The sequence below is a fragment of the Mastacembelus armatus genome, chromosome 13 (assembly GCF_900324485.2).
Source record: "Mastacembelus armatus chromosome 13, fMasArm1.2, whole genome shotgun sequence".
Lineage (NCBI taxonomy): Eukaryota > Metazoa > Chordata > Actinopteri > Synbranchiformes > Mastacembelidae > Mastacembelus > Mastacembelus armatus.
The window spans coordinates 11,170,368-11,186,858 of NC_046645.1; the positions used below are offsets into that span (position 1 = coordinate 11,170,368).

At 40.3% G+C, this 16,491-nt stretch overlaps 1 protein-coding gene across 1 annotated transcript; it reads left to right on the plus strand.

Moving 5' to 3' along the window:
• Positions 1 to 2,808: 2,808 nt before the first annotated feature.
• Positions 2,809 to 16,390, plus strand: LOC113121945 (uncharacterized). Its single transcript, XM_026292840.2, has 18 exons — positions 2,809 to 3,084; positions 3,174 to 3,232; positions 5,763 to 5,794; positions 7,921 to 7,953; positions 8,070 to 8,141; positions 8,298 to 8,330; positions 8,425 to 8,460; positions 8,827 to 8,868; positions 8,972 to 9,021; positions 9,263 to 9,315; positions 9,400 to 9,626; positions 9,802 to 10,055; positions 11,202 to 11,327; positions 11,465 to 11,600; positions 11,863 to 11,910; positions 12,010 to 12,081; positions 12,254 to 12,544; positions 15,071 to 16,390. Exons 2-18 carry the CDS (start codon positions 3,183 to 3,185, stop codon positions 15,097 to 15,099), a joined length of 1,584 nt encoding a protein of 527 aa, XP_026148625.1. The 5' UTR covers positions 2,809 to 3,084; positions 3,174 to 3,182; the 3' UTR covers positions 15,100 to 16,390.
• Positions 16,391 to 16,491: the final 101 nt, after the last annotated feature.

A 16,491-nucleotide genomic window follows, 5' to 3' on the forward strand; every position in this document is an offset into this window, starting at 1 on the left:
GGGTGAGACAAAGAAAGCTCTAGGGAGTCATAAAACATCTCAACCTGAAAAAAAAAACAAAAAAAACAAGATGATGGAAACAGCATTCAGGAGTGAAATGCTGAAAACAACAAAATGTGTAAAAATAAAGACCAAACAAATATAGACCTTGGATAATAATAAAAAAAAATAAAATAAATCAAAGTGTGTGGTGCTGAGTAAAGTCACAAGCTCAGTCATGGTGCATTAATGTTTGAATCCATGTCCAGGAGGTGTTTGCTATTAAATCAAACCACACTTTGCAAAACATTTTCCTTTGTTGATCCAAAACCTTGTGTGTGAGTACAACAACACTCTTATGTTTTGTGCTTTCATGCCCTCATATAGGCTTATCCTATTGAGTGCACAGGAAAGAATTTTTGACAACTGCTAACTCTTAGGCCCATGCATTATACATTATTTCGTTCTATGGGATTGATCTGAAATCTCTCATGGCTGGACGCTCTCCAGAGCCTTTCTCCCATTTTCTCTAAACAGAGGTGTTGCTCTTTGTCTCTGTTCACCTTATTCTAGTAGGCACTGCTCTTTTGTTATGATAGATGTTGCAAGTGATAACTTACCACGAATGGCAACATGGCCCAGTGAAACTGAAAGGATGTGGTGTTCCTCATGTCCAGAGTAAGAGGACACCTCTTTGTGCATCTCTGTGTGTGTTTGTGAATACATGTATGTTATACAGGAAATGTTTGAGCACAGAGGTTTGGGTTTCCTACCTCCCTGAATGAGTACCTTTATATGTAGTGCGTACGTGTGTGTGTGTGTGTGTGTGTGTGTTATTTTGAGCGTGTGTCTATGTGATGGATAATGAGTCCGCACAATGAAGGCTCAAGTTAATCCTCTAGGGTGTGTGACATCATCGTTTCCAAACAGGTTGGTCGATTTGTAAAAAAAAAAAACTGAGTCACAGCAGAAGGAAAGTCAGCTGTTTCTTCTGATAAAGTCCTCTGCCAAAAGCTGTTTTTAGAAATATATCTGTTTGGCTTTTTATGATTACGACACTGTGGTGATATATATATAATTTCCATCGTGTTTTTTCATCCAAGTTAAGACTCAAGACTCCGATACTAGATCTGCAAGTTTTTCCAGTTTATCAGTGCTTAGTATGCCAGTTACAATGCAGTGCAACAGCGAAAACCACAACAAATCATGGTCACCAGAGGACGGATCATATGGACCTTGGTAGTCCCTGACTTTTCCTGTAGCACCACAACCTGCACAGATTTTTCACTTATCCAGTGAAATAGCTCAACAAATAGACTGACTGGGATAAAAGAGGTCCAAAAATTCATGGTTCCCAGAGAATGTATTCTAATAACTTTTTAATGTTTTCCTCTAGTGTCATTATCAGACCAAAATTTTTATTTTGTCCAATAAGGCAAGATGTGTTCACATTTAGCTCAAAACACATTCTCACAAAGCTGCGAGCATGGCTGTAGACTCTAGTCTTGTTAAATATTTATTGATCTGAGGTCGAGTCTCTAGTGGCTTCTCAAAGCAGACGAATCCAAGTTGAGTCTCATCTCAAATCCAAAGTGAGTTCCGGTTTTAAGCCTCCAGCTCTGATAATTTCATATTTGCGGTCACACAAATGACTCCATCCCTCCTTTGTCATCTTTTTTTCATGTCTTCTGATCTTTTCTTTCACTTCGTCTCCTCTTATTCCACATTCTGTTCTTCTCCTGACCTTCCCTGTCCTTGTCTCCTTTCCCCTCCCCTCCAGTGCACACACTTTATCTTCTCTTATTTCCAAAACTACTGGGGGTATCATCTCGCCACTCAGTCTGGTGTTGCGCTGTCTCTTCCACCAAGGAGCTGATCTCTCCCTTTAGACCTGGAGACTTGGATAACATCACTGTCAGTCTGCAGCGTCTCTCTCTCTCTCTCTCTCCCTCCCTCCTCTGGGCTGTAAATTACCTATCCATTCGTAAAGGTTGGACAGGTGGATGGAGAGAAGAGAAAGGGAAAAGATCAATGAGTGGAAGATCAATAGAAAAGCCCTTGATCCTTCACTCTTTCCTCCCAGTGGACATCTCAGGGGCTCAGAGAGCCTGCCCTCCCTTTCTGCTCTCTGACAGACAGTGATCTTATGTGCTCTTAGGATAATGGTTTGCTTTGATTCCTTCAAAACGTTTCATTTTAGTCCACGTTGACACCCTGATCAGTCCTTATGTCTGATGCATGAATCTAATTTGAATGTATCTTTGGCTATTTTGTAGTGGCAGGTTAGATATATATATATATATATATATATATATAACTTTTTTGTTGTCTGATGTGACATCTAGTGGTGTGCTGCCTGTTATGCAGCCTGCTAATCTGAGGTGTATGTTTTCCCGCTCAAAGTGACCTAGTTAGTGCTGGCTGTGTGTTTTCTGTATGAGAAAAAATGGAGCATCTCATGAAAATCTCCTTGGTTGGTGTATGCAATAATGCAAAAAAGTAAACATAACTGTAAACTGTATGAAGACTTTTGAAATGTCTGAGATGTTTAATGCTTTAACTTCATTATCTGTTATCACCCAAACAAACCTTAGGGCCTGATAATAAGCTGCAGCAAACAGATCCTTATAACTGATTTGGTTTGTGTATGTGTAAAAAGTGTGAAGGGCCCTACTGTAAATCATTAACATGGAAAAAAAAAAAAAAAACGCCTACGGCTATACCCGCCCACACATGCTGTTCATTGGTGAGCGTTCATGTGGTGCTGCTGCGCCGCAACTGCGCAGCGCCGCCGATCCTCAAGTGGGTGGTGTATACTCAGAGCTGCGCAGCATTTGCATCTCATGATATTAAGATCGGCGGTGTATTTATTGCTTGCACACAAACACCGCATTTGTAAAAGGAAACAATACAGTCGCGTCTACTTGTTAAAAAGGGGACAAGAACCCAGTGGTCTGTTTTTTTTGTTTGTATTTTGGATTCTATGTATGTTTCGGCCACATCCGGGTGTTTTGTTTTGCTGAAGAGGTGATGCTGCGCGCAAAGGGACAAGTGATGTGACCATTTTCTTGAGTTAAGCCACGAGGACCATTAGAGCGCCAATTGGTGAGACACCCATGATAACCGTATTGGCTTTAGGTGCCTTTTACGCGCAGCCGCTGCAGAAAGAATAACGGGGTTTTCACACTGCGCAGAGCGAGAGGATGGTGGCAGAGATGGCGAGCTGCGGAGCGGCTTGTCACCTGGAGGACGGGTGAGTGTTTTAGTTAGGAAGAAAAAGTGTTTGACTTCTTTGTGTTTCTTTTCCTTTTTCGTGCAACGTGACGGCCGCAAGTGGATACAGCATAAAAATTCGGAGTCAACACAGGAAGTGGTGTCTTCTCACAGTCGGTGTTTGCGCTTTTTAAACGACAGAAAGTAAATTTCAATCGTCGCTTCCTCTTTGCAAATACGCACAACGCTTAACTCTTTGTATCTAGGTTAGGAGATTGTCTTTGTTGGTGTCTTTACGCGGCGCCGCACGCTACTATGTTGTTACATCGCGATGAGTCACAACAGTGTAACATCATGGTGCTTTGGAGGGAAGACTCTTGAGTGGCGTGTTTGATAACAAAAGCAGGACGATCTGCAGCAGTTCTGTTAAACAGTGTATGTGTTAATGTAACCTGTTCACGCCAACACGTTAATCCTGTCATTTATTAATGAAAAGCTGAGTTATAATGAAAAGCTGTTAACCCCCCACCCCCCATGTATATAACTCATTATAACTCAGTCCCATTTAAGACTTGTCCTTGTCATTTAAACACTGAAGTCAAGCTTCATTCATTTCAGCGTCTTTAACACGCGATGTTTATTATCAGTTGTATTGTGAAGCACAGACAGGTGAAGCACAGACAGGTGAAGCTGATACCGGTGACTCACTGTCCTCTGTAAATATGCCACTGTGTTGTTGCCTGGGGATCAAGTGATGAGGGCTGGAAAAGTCCCTGAACGAACAATACAACAGAGGGTTTTCAAGTGCAACTTATGAACATGAGCAGGGGCTCATCTAGACATTTTTACAGGCAAAACTGGCACAGGACGGTGGCACATGTTGGGTTTCTTATACAAAATAAAAAATACAATTTGACTTTTGTAAAAAAAAAAAAGTATTTATTCTTAGATTATATTAGTAAACACGTCCAAGACATTCCTAATCAAGACAAGCCTGGGGGATGATGTGGGAAGGGGGTTTGGTTTGGGGGCATTGCAGTAGCTGCCCCCTCTTTCCCCACTGTAGATCCACCCCTGGACATAATTTGCTTTCAAGGCAATAATGTGCATCTGAAAACAGTGAGGTTGTATAATATTAATGATAATGACAGGATCAAAGGTCATCAGTTTTTTTCTGTGCCAGTGTAGTAGATAGAGACCAACTGGCAGTTGTTTATCTGCACACAGATGTCTCTTCTCTGCATTTGTGTTTATAGGGAGTTGTAGGAACCATGTAAACACTGTGGCCTTTATTTTTCCACCAGAGACAAACCGACAGCCCCGTTTTTTTGTAGGAAGAAGATAGGAAGCAAATGAAAGCAGCAAAAGTGTGAGAACTCACACAGGAAATGTATGCATTGTCTGGAAATATTTGATCTGCAAACCAAAAAGATGAATACCATTGAATCTAATAAAACTCTGCTTTTGGCAGAGCTGCCCTTGAAATGAAGAAAACAGTGTTTCCTGCACAGATGTTTGAAAACAAGGGAGGCCACAGTGCCTTATCACGACGAACAGACGGTTAATAAAAAACTGCTTCTTGGTCAGTCTTAATGATCCCAATTTCCTGAAACATCATTTTCGTTTTGATCTGCATTTTTACAACTGAGGGAGGTAAACAGGAAAAGGTGCAGGGTGAGATGTGACCTAATTTTTTTTTTTGCCGGCGGCAAACTCGTTCTTCCTGTGGGGTTGGAACTGTGTCTTTTCTGTCCTGACGGATCTTAGGCGTGTTGCATCTTGTTGAAGCTCTAGCTCAACATGTCAGTTATTGCAATTGTCCAATGAATTTGCTGTGCTACTACATTCCTGGATAGTCAAGGGTGAAATAAAAAGGTTCAGAGAAGTAAATATTGATATGATATTCATGTTTGCGATACAGGGCTGTGCAGTGTGGTCAAAACTAATATCACAGTTATTATAATATTTAAAGTATTATAATATATAATATTATAATAATTTCAGTCCAATGCAGTGTGTTCCTCTGTCACGATTTACATTTAAGTGAACTGAATGTGTGTAAGCTTTCCTTATTTTTAATTAAAGTGTGCTTTGAGTCACTACTTTAGAAACCAGAATAACTGATAGGATCATATCATCTTAATATGATACCACTGACTGAAAGTAGATGATCCTAGTCAAAAATCATCCAGCCTCACTGCTGTGCCTGAATTTGAGTAAATAATAAAGTAGAAGTTAAAATTTTCGCATTAATCAATCTAGCCAGTATATCATGATGGCCGGTTTCCTGAACCGTCAACGCCGCACAGAAAGTAGGTCAGTGTGAGTTTGGGTGGGAAGGTGAGTGTATTTTTTTTTTTTTTTTTTTTTTTTTTTGACAGGAAGGGTTAGTGTGAGAAGTTTGAGAAAGTGAGATGCAGGCAGCCTGTACACATTTCCTGTTTTTTGTAATCCCTGTGAAAGCAGAAGTAGTGTAGAAGAGCCCGCAGCTGCAAATGTCACCAATTGCAGACATCCCTTACACGACTCTTTAATGTCTTGTCTGAATGTTGTCTCATCTGCCCCGACAGAGATGGAGACATTCCTGTGCCTGAAAACAAAGGTAAACATCAACCTGTTTTTATTCCTTCCTTCGCACTCACTGTGGGCTTTAGCTTTCTTGCACAGTGCATGAGGGGTTACATATGCCTGTGTGTTTTTTATACACTTGTTGTGCTAAGTCCCTCCTCTGAGACCTTTTAATATTTAAAAAGCACGCATTCTCATCCATTATTTGTACCTACTCTCCTTTCTTTCCTTTAACCCTTCTCTTCGTCCTCTCAGTGTTTGGCCTTCCTAGTTTCCATATCATTTGCCTTAAGGGGCAGCAGGATTTATGCAGCGTCATGCAGTCACTAGTTTTCCTAGTTTGCATTTGCTGTTTTTAATATTGCACACCAGTACACAAAATTCTACTCCAGTTTCTTTTAGATGTTCCTCTGATATTTGATTTTTTCCCTGTGAGTTACCAGATATTGTTTAATGTCTTAAATAGATGCTGGTGATGGTTCGGACTCTGGTCTTCAGATGTTTTCCCTTGTTACTGATACTTGTTACTTGTTGTTTTCCCTTGTTACTTATGTTAACTCAAGGTGTTGCCAATGTGGATTACTGATTCAAAATATGTACAATTTGTGTACCACATTATGTGGGAACACTTTTTCAGGCTGGATTCTTATAGATATGTACTAAATGATTCACAAGTGGTCTGTATTTTACTCCATTTGATAAAAAGGTACTGCCAGTCTTGGCTTTTTGAATGTTCGTAGGAAACATAAAGCTTAAATTAGGAGCTGAAACAAACCAATGCAGAATATAGATGATACAGTCAGTTGGGCGCTTGATGACTTTAACAACCTTAAATGTACTTATGAAGAAACAAGGGGAAAACTATGTTAAAAAGTAAAGGAGTTAGAATGCAAGAAGAACCACTTGTATACCAATCAGCCTCTCGGGTCTGCTATTCTTTTAGACCAGCAGATGGCAGGCACCACCCATGAAACCATTCAAAGTGTGTGGTGTGGTTGCATGTGTGTATCGCTGGGGGTGTTTGCTCTCCACCTTGTTTTCCAGTCCTATGGAGGGAAATGGCCATGCCAGAGTGAAGAGGGATGCCTGCCGGCTCAGTTGCGAAGCAGCAGAGAGAGAGAGAGAGAAATAGGGGGGCCAGCGAGCGCAGAGAGAGGGGGAAGCAGACACATCGAGCGGAGTGGAGGATTGAGATGGATGAGGGAGGTGCTGCAAGTGGGGCAGTGGTGGCAGCATCTGGTTGTTAGTCTAAGATAAAACTCTGTGGGCCAGAGAGGGTGGGCTCCATCCATTAGCCAGCCAGGCGCTCAGCCAGATGGCCTGGTCCACAGACATTCACTGCTGCTGGGATGAGAGGAACAGAACCAGTTCCTCTGGATCCATCTGTAAAAACATAGAATATTAACACACGACACTTATCACAGGCTTCTTCACTGGGCAGTTCAGCTATATAGAAGTCATGGATATGTAAAGTTAGTGGTGTTAGACATGCTGCGGGCCTTTTTGACGACTTTTAGAAAACACAAGGTCCATGAACACGAAGGTAAATTAAAATTAGAGGTCCTTCACTGGGGCGGCACCTGTTAAAGGAAGAGCCCCAGTGACAAAAGGTAAAACTCTTCTTTTTCTAGAACTTTTACGTAAACCCATCTATTATTACTTTCCCTATGTAAGGGAATTTTTAGACAGTGTGTATGTAAAGTATGAGGGAGAGGTCTAGCAACAGGGCGTGTATCTACTCCTGAGGTTGCTCTGCTTTAAATAGACTTTGTAAAGAAGCAGAGTCTGTATATTATCCCCACATATGCATCTCCCTAAACATTAATGTATAGCTTTGCAGAAAATTGACAATGGTAGATACAAGCTTTATATACTTTTGAGTAATTGGGTCGTGTTCACGCTAAATCGAGACACTCTGAATTGCTTCGCTCTTCCTGAAGCTGGTCAAACATTAACTGCGGGGCAATGTAATAACCATAAAAATGTGTTGAAGCGGCGAAGCTCCCATTATGATGACAATGCTACGATTAGCAACAAATGTTAATAAGGGGGTGGTTATAGTAGTGACTAACAAGATGGAAATGAACATTTTGACAGAATTACAGCAGTTTTCACAGGTAAAACAGCACCAACCTGAAAATGGTTATTCTTTTCTCACAGATAATCTGACAGAAAGTGACAGCAGTAGTTCAGGTAAGCATAAATGCTACACCGAAACAGAAACCGTTTGGTTTCAAGTCTTTACCCTTTGACTCCATTTTATCGTTTGTTCACTGGAAAAAATCACTGCAAACTGATTTGTCAATCAGAGAACACGGGAACATCCGCTGAAGAGAGCTCGGAGGAAGAGGAGGATGAAGAGGAAGATGAAGAGGATTCTGGTGAGAAACACTGAACTACCCTGTCACACGTCATAAATTAAAAGTTATTGTTCTAATTTAAGATTTACCAAGAAAGTGAATGAAAATGATTTTTTTCCAAAACATTGATCTGTTTTTTTTTGCCTTCCCTTCTTTCTCTATCTTGACTTTGAGCAGAAGGCTGTGCAGAGAGGGATGGAGCAGAGGAAGGTAAATCAACATCCTGTAATCATAGCTGGAATTTAACAAGATAAAGATGTGTTTAGAGATGTGTCACTAGGTTTATTTTTCATTTTCTTTACAGGTACTGAGGAAGCTGATGCAGAGCAGTCTAACAATGGTGAGATATATCAATACCTGCCTTATCAGACTAAGTCTGGTTTGTTGTTTACATCCAGATCACTGTGTCAGCTCATAGTTGCCTTTAGCGGGAACCCGGTGGAATATAGCCACAGCCGCATCGTAATGGCAGCCATACTACATAATTACACCACAAAATGTCGGACCCTGCTGACTTTTTTTGGACGCAGAGTTCAATCTGACATGTAATTGAGACTGCTCCACCCTTATCTCACAACCACAAAGCTGGCCCACGATTTAAAAACTTTTGCTAGGGTGTCTGCCAGAGGCTTAACACTGGATTTTAACCTCTGATGTACTGTACTGATTTTCATGCGATAACACTGGACGTATTATTCCCCCCTAGAGAGAGTCCGTGCACCTGAAGCAGATGTTACAAATAGCAAAGGTATGCGAGTCATTACTGATATTACAGCACAAGCAGTGTGTCTGAGATATTGAAACCTGTCTTACAAATGACATCTGTAATTTGTTATCATACTTTCCTGTAGATGGAAGTCACTTCAAAGTATGCTGTGAAAAATGCAAAGCTATCCAGCAGGTGAGCTCAGGAACCAGATTTCTGTGATGTTTTTAGGGTGAACTTGTATAGATGTGTTTGGCTTTCTTCTTGATTTACATGTTTTTGAGCCTTACAGATGTTTGTTTCTCTTCAACAAGGCTGTTTTTGCTAAAAGCAACTTATAACCTGGAATATATGGTATCCTATTCCTTTATGGCCTTTTACTGTGGTGTTGTAATTGTGCAAATGAATAAACAAGCTGTGTTGGTGTGTTCGATAGAGCCATGGCAATGAGCTTGTTACCCCCAGGAGGATATCTAAAGGAAGATTACAGTGAGTGCAACCCTGTGTCCCTCTGTCCACATTCATATCGATTCTGTACAGTGTCGCTGACTCCGCATGTGTGTGTGTTTTTAGGGTTCAGCTAGAAGAAGAGGGCACATACGAGTGTTCGGTCACTGGTCTGGTGTTCGAAACGTCAGAGCGAGTTCTCGTGCGCTACTCAGTCTTGTCCTGGTCCAAGTTTGGCGCATTCCTTCGAGACTCTTGGAAGTTCGCAGGACCCATTTTTAATGTGGACACGGTCAACAAGGACGCGTCTGTGCTCAAGTCTATCCAGTTCCCTCACTCTGTCTGCCTCGCTGGTGAGAGCTTTAGGGCTGTCTTTTATGTTTTGGCATAGAATAAACATTATGGATTAATTAAGGTATGACTCATCTTAGGTCCACAAAACAGTTAATTATAATGAGTGTAATTATCTTTTTTTTTTTTTTTTTTGAAACACCAATTAAAAGAATTTCACCCAATTTTTTTTCACAGACCCTGAAAATGAGATGACATTCAGCGTCTTACACATAAAAGACAACCGCCCTCTAATCGAGCCAACAGTGGACCACTCAGGTAGCCATGTAAAGTGGAATGTCACATCCCTGTCACCTGTGGGGCCCATAATCCAGACGAGCCAGTCAGTAGAACACCATGGGGTGGTGCTGGTGTACAAGCAACTGGGCTGTGACAACAACAACTACAGCTTCCACGTCTACCTGGCCACCAACAGTTCATCTGACATCAAGGTAAGGCCTTCGTAGCAGGAAATGATTCATGTTAAAAGTGCAGATTTTGTACTTGATAAGTATAATTGGACTTACATTTTTCAACCTGATTAAAAAACAAGGAAGCTGCTTTTGGAAAATATATAATTTTATAGTTTTTAACAGTTAGCAAAAGCTCCTTTCCAACAGGCCCTCTGATGTTCTTATTTATATGAAAATAAAAGTAATAATTATCCACTTTTAAAATATCATCAAAGTTTTGTTTGTAAAACTGATTGTTGTGACTTCAGATAAGTGCAATGTGTGTTTAAACTGAGAAACTTTCACTACATGCAAAAAAACAAACAAAAAAAAAAACCTTTCTTTCATCCACAGCACAAAAATATTCCATTCATAAGCTCTCGCCTACATCTGGCTAAATATTCCAACCATCACTTAAGTCACGAAAAGTCCAGCAAATTACCTTACCTGTGAAACTGCTTGTGAAATATAAACACAATTTGGTCTCAAATTTAACTTTCATTTCTGCTGTCTGGCAACAGACTTCCAGGTTTGTGCAATACAGTCAAAGAAAGATCTAACAGAAAACACAATGCCAAACTACTATAGTATACTATATTATGATGTTGTGAAAATAAAAATTTCAGGATCTGCTGAAATGATTATTGACTCGTGATAGTAATAATGAACTCATCAAACCTTCCCTGAAAATTTTATAATAAATAGTGAAATGAGAGAATGGATTTTTTTAAAAATAGCCCTGTTTGTCGAGAAAACACGTCATTGATATATATACTGGTATTGATGCCAGGAGTGTGTGTATTAGTGTAAGAGCGCTAAATGAGATTAATGCTCAGTCATTGTAGTATTCTGTGGTTGTGAGGTCACTTAGGAAATGTGTTTGTGGTTGCGTGAGCATGTATGTTTGGGAGGATGCAGTTGGTGAATAATCATGTTCCATTTATTGTAACTACACTAAACATGTAGTAATTTGTCCTTTCTCTACCCTTTTTATTAGTATGTATGACATGTTCCTCTATCGGGCAGTCATGACCTGGGCTGAACTCTGAGTGGTTTGGTCCTCTAAGACATCTTTAGTTTTTCCAGTGTGGGAAAAAAAAAAAGTGTCTCATCGAAAGTTAATCATCTTATCTAATGTTTTCTCAGGACATAGGAAAACAGGTTCGGGGCTACAAGAATCGTTACATGCGGATTGAGAAGCCACCCACATGCAAACTGGACGAGGGGACGTATCGTCTCCTTAGCGAGCCAGAGGGAGACATCAAGCCTCAGGTTAGGTCTTTTATATGCGCTCACATTACGTCGTTCTGAACCAATGTGTCAAAAACACAAAACTCTGTTGAAAAAGGTTGCAGTATCCTAGTATTAGTTACTACACAGCTAAATTCTACGCATGTGTCTCTGTGCAGGATTTGAAGTTCACCCTTGCAGTGACGAAGATGAAAGGCTACTTTGAGGCTTTTTTTGAGCAGCCCCCTCCCTTTCGATTGTCTCTTATAGAGATAAACACAGATGAGACTGTGTGGTCCGCCACCATCAGAGAAGGTACCAGCGCATTTAACCCGACGCTGAGCGCAGTTTAAAACAACATCTAATGTTACAATCGGGCAATATTTGGTTGAAAAGTTTAGAAAGGTTTTTATCTTTTTATGATCACTGACAGTAACAAAAAAAACATACAGTACATCTTTTTATCTGCAAATCGACCAACACCAGGCTCCACGTGTTTTTGTCTTTTTTCTGCTTGTGTGTATTTGGTTTTTATTACAAGTGGTGATGTCCACTTAATATGTTGCTCTTCTCTTAGGTGACTGTGTGGATAACACAGAAAAGAAGCCAAGGAAACGAACAATCAGTGAGCTTTTTTTCCCCCCCTTATTTTGGATTTGTTTCCTCAGTTGTCTTCAGCTGCTACAGGTTGACTTACATCACATGGTATATGTGTCTTTCATAGGCAGACAGAGGAGCAGCAGCCCTTCAGAAGAAGAAACTGCCTGTAAAAGACCTCGATGGCAGGACGAGTCAGGTGACTTCATTTACTAACTGCTGATTTGAGGAAAACATCTTTATTTTGCTCCAGTCAAGTCAACAAAAACTTGTCCACTCCTGAACTATTTTGAAATGGTCTAAAATCTTGTCTAAAATCAGACTAAAACGGAGCACCTGTGCGTCTTTTTTTTTTTTTTTTTTTTCCCCAGATGGAGTGAAAACAGTGATGACTAAGGGCCAGGACATGTCAGAGAAGCAGCTACTGCAAGTGGCCAAGCGGCTCGGGAAGGAGTGGAAGCAGGTGGCTATCTATCTGGACTTGAACTCCAGGGATCTAGACGACATCCAGACAGTGGAGAAAGATGTGACGATGCAGAAGCTGAAGATGCTGGTGGAGTGGAAGAGCAGAAGGAGGCCGGGAGAAGCCACAGCGTACCACCTGTTGCAGAGTGTGGAGGAACTGGATGACTTGCCAAATGAGGTCCTTCAGACACTGCAAGGTAATAAACTGCAGAATGATATAAATACTATATAATATATATGATAATGGTGAAGAATCATTGACATAAATCCTGTAAAATGATAACTTGATTAAAATACTCAAGATTTTGATTGCTGAAGAGTAAGTTAAGATAAAACAAATACTTAGAGTTTTTGTACCTGCTAGTTTAACTAAATAAACCATTATTGTATATTACAATCACATGGAGACTACCCCTGTCTCCTGGAAGTCTGACTTCTCCGGATCATTTATCAGAATGTGGAAAGGTCAAACTCCAAAATATACAGTGGGTACGGAAAGTATTCAGACCCCTTTAAAATTTTCACTCTTTGTGTCATTGCAGCCATTTGCCAAAATCAAAAAAGTTCATTTTATTTCTCATTAATGTACACTCAGCACCCCATCTTGACAGAAAAAAAAACAGAAATGTAGAAATTTTTGCAAATTTATTAAAAAAGAAAAACTGAAATATCACATGGTCATAAGTATTCAGACCCTTTGCAGTGACACTCATATTTAACTCACATGCTGTCCATGTCTTCTGATCCTCCTTGAGATGGTTCTGCTCCTTCATTGGAGTCCAGCTGTGTTTAATTAAACTGACTGGACTTGATTAGGAAAGGCACACACCTGTCTATATAAGACCTTACAGCTCACAGTGCATGTCAGAGCAAATGAGAATCATGAGGTCGAAGGAACCGCCCAAGGAGCTCAGAGACAGAATTGTGGCAAGGCACAGATCTGGCCAAGGTTACAAAATAATTTCTGCAGCACTCAAGGTTCCTAAGAGCACAGTGGCCTCCATAATCCTCAAATGGAAAAAGTTTGGGACGACCAGAACTCTTCCTTGACCTGGCCGTGCAGCCAAACTGAGCAATCGTGGGAGAAGAGCCTTGGTGAGAGAGGTAAAGAAGAACCCAAAGATCACTGTGGCTGAGCTCCAGAGATGCAGTAGGGAGATGGGAGAAAGTTCCACAAAGTCAACTATCACTGCAGCCCTCCACCAGTCGGGGCTTTATGGCAGAGTGGCCCGACGGAAGCCTCTCCTCAGCGCAAGACACATGAAAGCCCGCATAGAGTTTGCCAAAAAACACATGAAGGACTCCCAGACTATGAGAAATAAGATTCTCTGGTCTGATGAGACCAAGATTGAACTTTTTGGCATTAATTCTAAGCGGTATGTGTGGAGAAAACCAGGCACTGCTCATCACCTGCCCAATACAATCCCTACAGTGAAACATGGTGGTGGGAGCATCATGTTGTGGGGGTGTTTTTCAGCTGCAGGGACAGGATGACTGGAATTGGAGGAAAGATGAATGCGGCCAAGTACAGAGATATCCTGGAAGAAAACCTCTTCCAGAGTGCTCAGGACCTCAGACTGGGCCGAAGGTTCGCCTTTCAACAGGACAATGACCCTAAGCACACAGCTAAAATAACAAAGGAGTGGCTTCGGAACAACTCTGTGACCGTTCTTGACTGGCCCAGCCAGAGCCCTGACCTAAACCCAATTGAGCATCTCTGGAGAGACCTGAAAATGGCTGTCCACCAACGTTCACCATCCAACCTGACAGAACTGGAGATGATCTGCAAGGAAGAATAGCAGAGGATCCCCAAATCCAGGTGTGAAAAACTTGTTGCATCATTCCCAAGAAGACTCATGGCTGTACTAGCTCAAAAGGGTGCTTCTACTCAATCCTGAGCACAGGGTCTGAATACTTATGACCATGTGATATTTCAGTTTTTCTTTTTTAATAAATTTGCAAAAATTTCTACATTTCTGTTTTTTTCTGTCAAGATGGGGTGCTGAGTGTACATTAATGAGAAATAAAATGAACTTTTTTGATTTTGGCAAATAGCTGCAATGACACAAAGAGTGAAAAATTTAAAGGGGTCTGAATACTTTCCGTACCCACTGTATATATTTTTAATCAAAATCATCACCTACCATTTAAGTTGGGAACAAAAAAAAAAGAAACATGATTTATTCCCACAGAGAAAGGTCTCTTTCATTAAAGTGGTACTTCAGAGATTCAGAACCGCACTTCCATGAAATTGGATTTTAAAACAGAATGGTCAAAAATGAACAAGCAGAGGCTGAGATATCCTGACTTTAAGTCCCAGGTATCGGTCAAGCTCAAAAGCACTGGATCCTGGACTTCCCAGTTTCATTAGACTCTCCTTCACACCCACTTCTTTCAAATCCCTCACCTTTAGTTTTTACCGCAAAGTCAAAGTTCTTAAGTTTCAAGGCCAAGGTGACATATCAGTGAGAATACTGTGTGAATCAATTCTATTGCAGCAATATAGAGCAAATGTAGAGCAGGTCCATGACTGACATATTCAGACTCTGGACCATGACATTCATGGTCTACATTTAACTGGAGCAGCTTGGGTTTTTTTTTTGTTTGTTTGTTTGTAATTAATTTATTTCTTTTGTATTTCTATGACCCAATCTATGTATGGTATAGCTATATAATACACTTACACTGGCACTAATTGTTTTGTTTTTACTGTCTGTTTTCAGCTATGATCAACAATAATGAAGCTAAGTGAAAGGAACTGGACCTAAAAGGACTGTTGGATTCAGTTGCTCCAACGTCAGGAAGGCAAAACAAAACAAAAAAAGTATTTCATGAATTCATCAAAGCAGAATTGACCTCTACAACAAACATCAGCTCTTCCCTGAGATTATGTTTTTTCTTCGTACGTGACACATTCCTGCATTTCACAAAAAGAGCCACTGTCTTAACTTTGGACATGCATTTTTACTGAGATGAGTTCCTTTGGTTCTGTAGTGAATACAGAATAGAGAGAGCACCTAAAGGTATGTAAAGGTACCTCTGTATAGCCAGAATTTGATGCTTAGCATTGTCAGGTTTGTAAATGACCAGCAGAGGTAGAGACATAGGGGGTCATTGAGATATTCAGTAGCTAATTGTGTAGCCAGTAACAGATGTAATCGTAGGTGCTGCAGTGTTGAAACTGCAAAAATCAGGAAAAATCCAACCTGTGTATCTTGTTTCACTTTTAAATGCTGCGTTTCTGGGACTTTTAATTAAGCAATTACACTTTACATCACATGCAAGTTCATGTGACTGTCCAAGGCATTTTGAAATGCATTGATGCTATTTTGTCTCATGCATTTTTTTAAATATTCATATACACTATTTCCTGTACATATGTATATATATATATTTTTTACCATTTCCAAACTTGTGATTTATTTTTTTTTACATTTGTTTTTCTTGCCAACTCTGACCCTGTAAAACTATATGGAGTTGTGAGAGGTCCATTTTTATTTTTTACTTTGTGTAACTTGAATTAGGAATCTATTCCTGCCATACTGAGACCAGAACGCACAACTTGTGCTCAAATCACTTTTGGATTCAGGGCTGAATTTACGTCTTCTGTCAACATCCATTTATTTTTGTTTCATCTCTTCCAAGACTTATTTCATAGCTGTAAGCTAACAGCTGACATTTGAAAAAAACAACCCATACTGTATGCCGCCTGTGGAAATATTTCACTTCATTTTCTCCACTCAACAAAACAAATCTCAACATCCCTACCATCTAAACATTAGTCGCAGCTCTGGTTCTGCTTCAGGCGCCATTTGTTTCAGAGGAGGCATCTGAATTGTTGAATCTTTTTACGCTTTTGCAGGCTGATGTTATGTGGATGGATGCATTCAGGGAATATGGTTGCTTCCTTAAACGATTTACCACCAACAGCCCAGTCCGTCTTTTTTGCACTTGTTTATATCAGGTCACAGTCCTTCCAGAGACTTTTGTAATAAAGTTAAGCCAGTTTATGTCGACTGAATAAACCAAAAGAGTTTCTCCTGGATGTTTATTTTTGCTTCATCTTTTCAGTGGTATTAGCTGAAATTAAGTAATATAACCAGTTCCACTTTCACTTCAGATATGATACCAAAGATTCTTTATT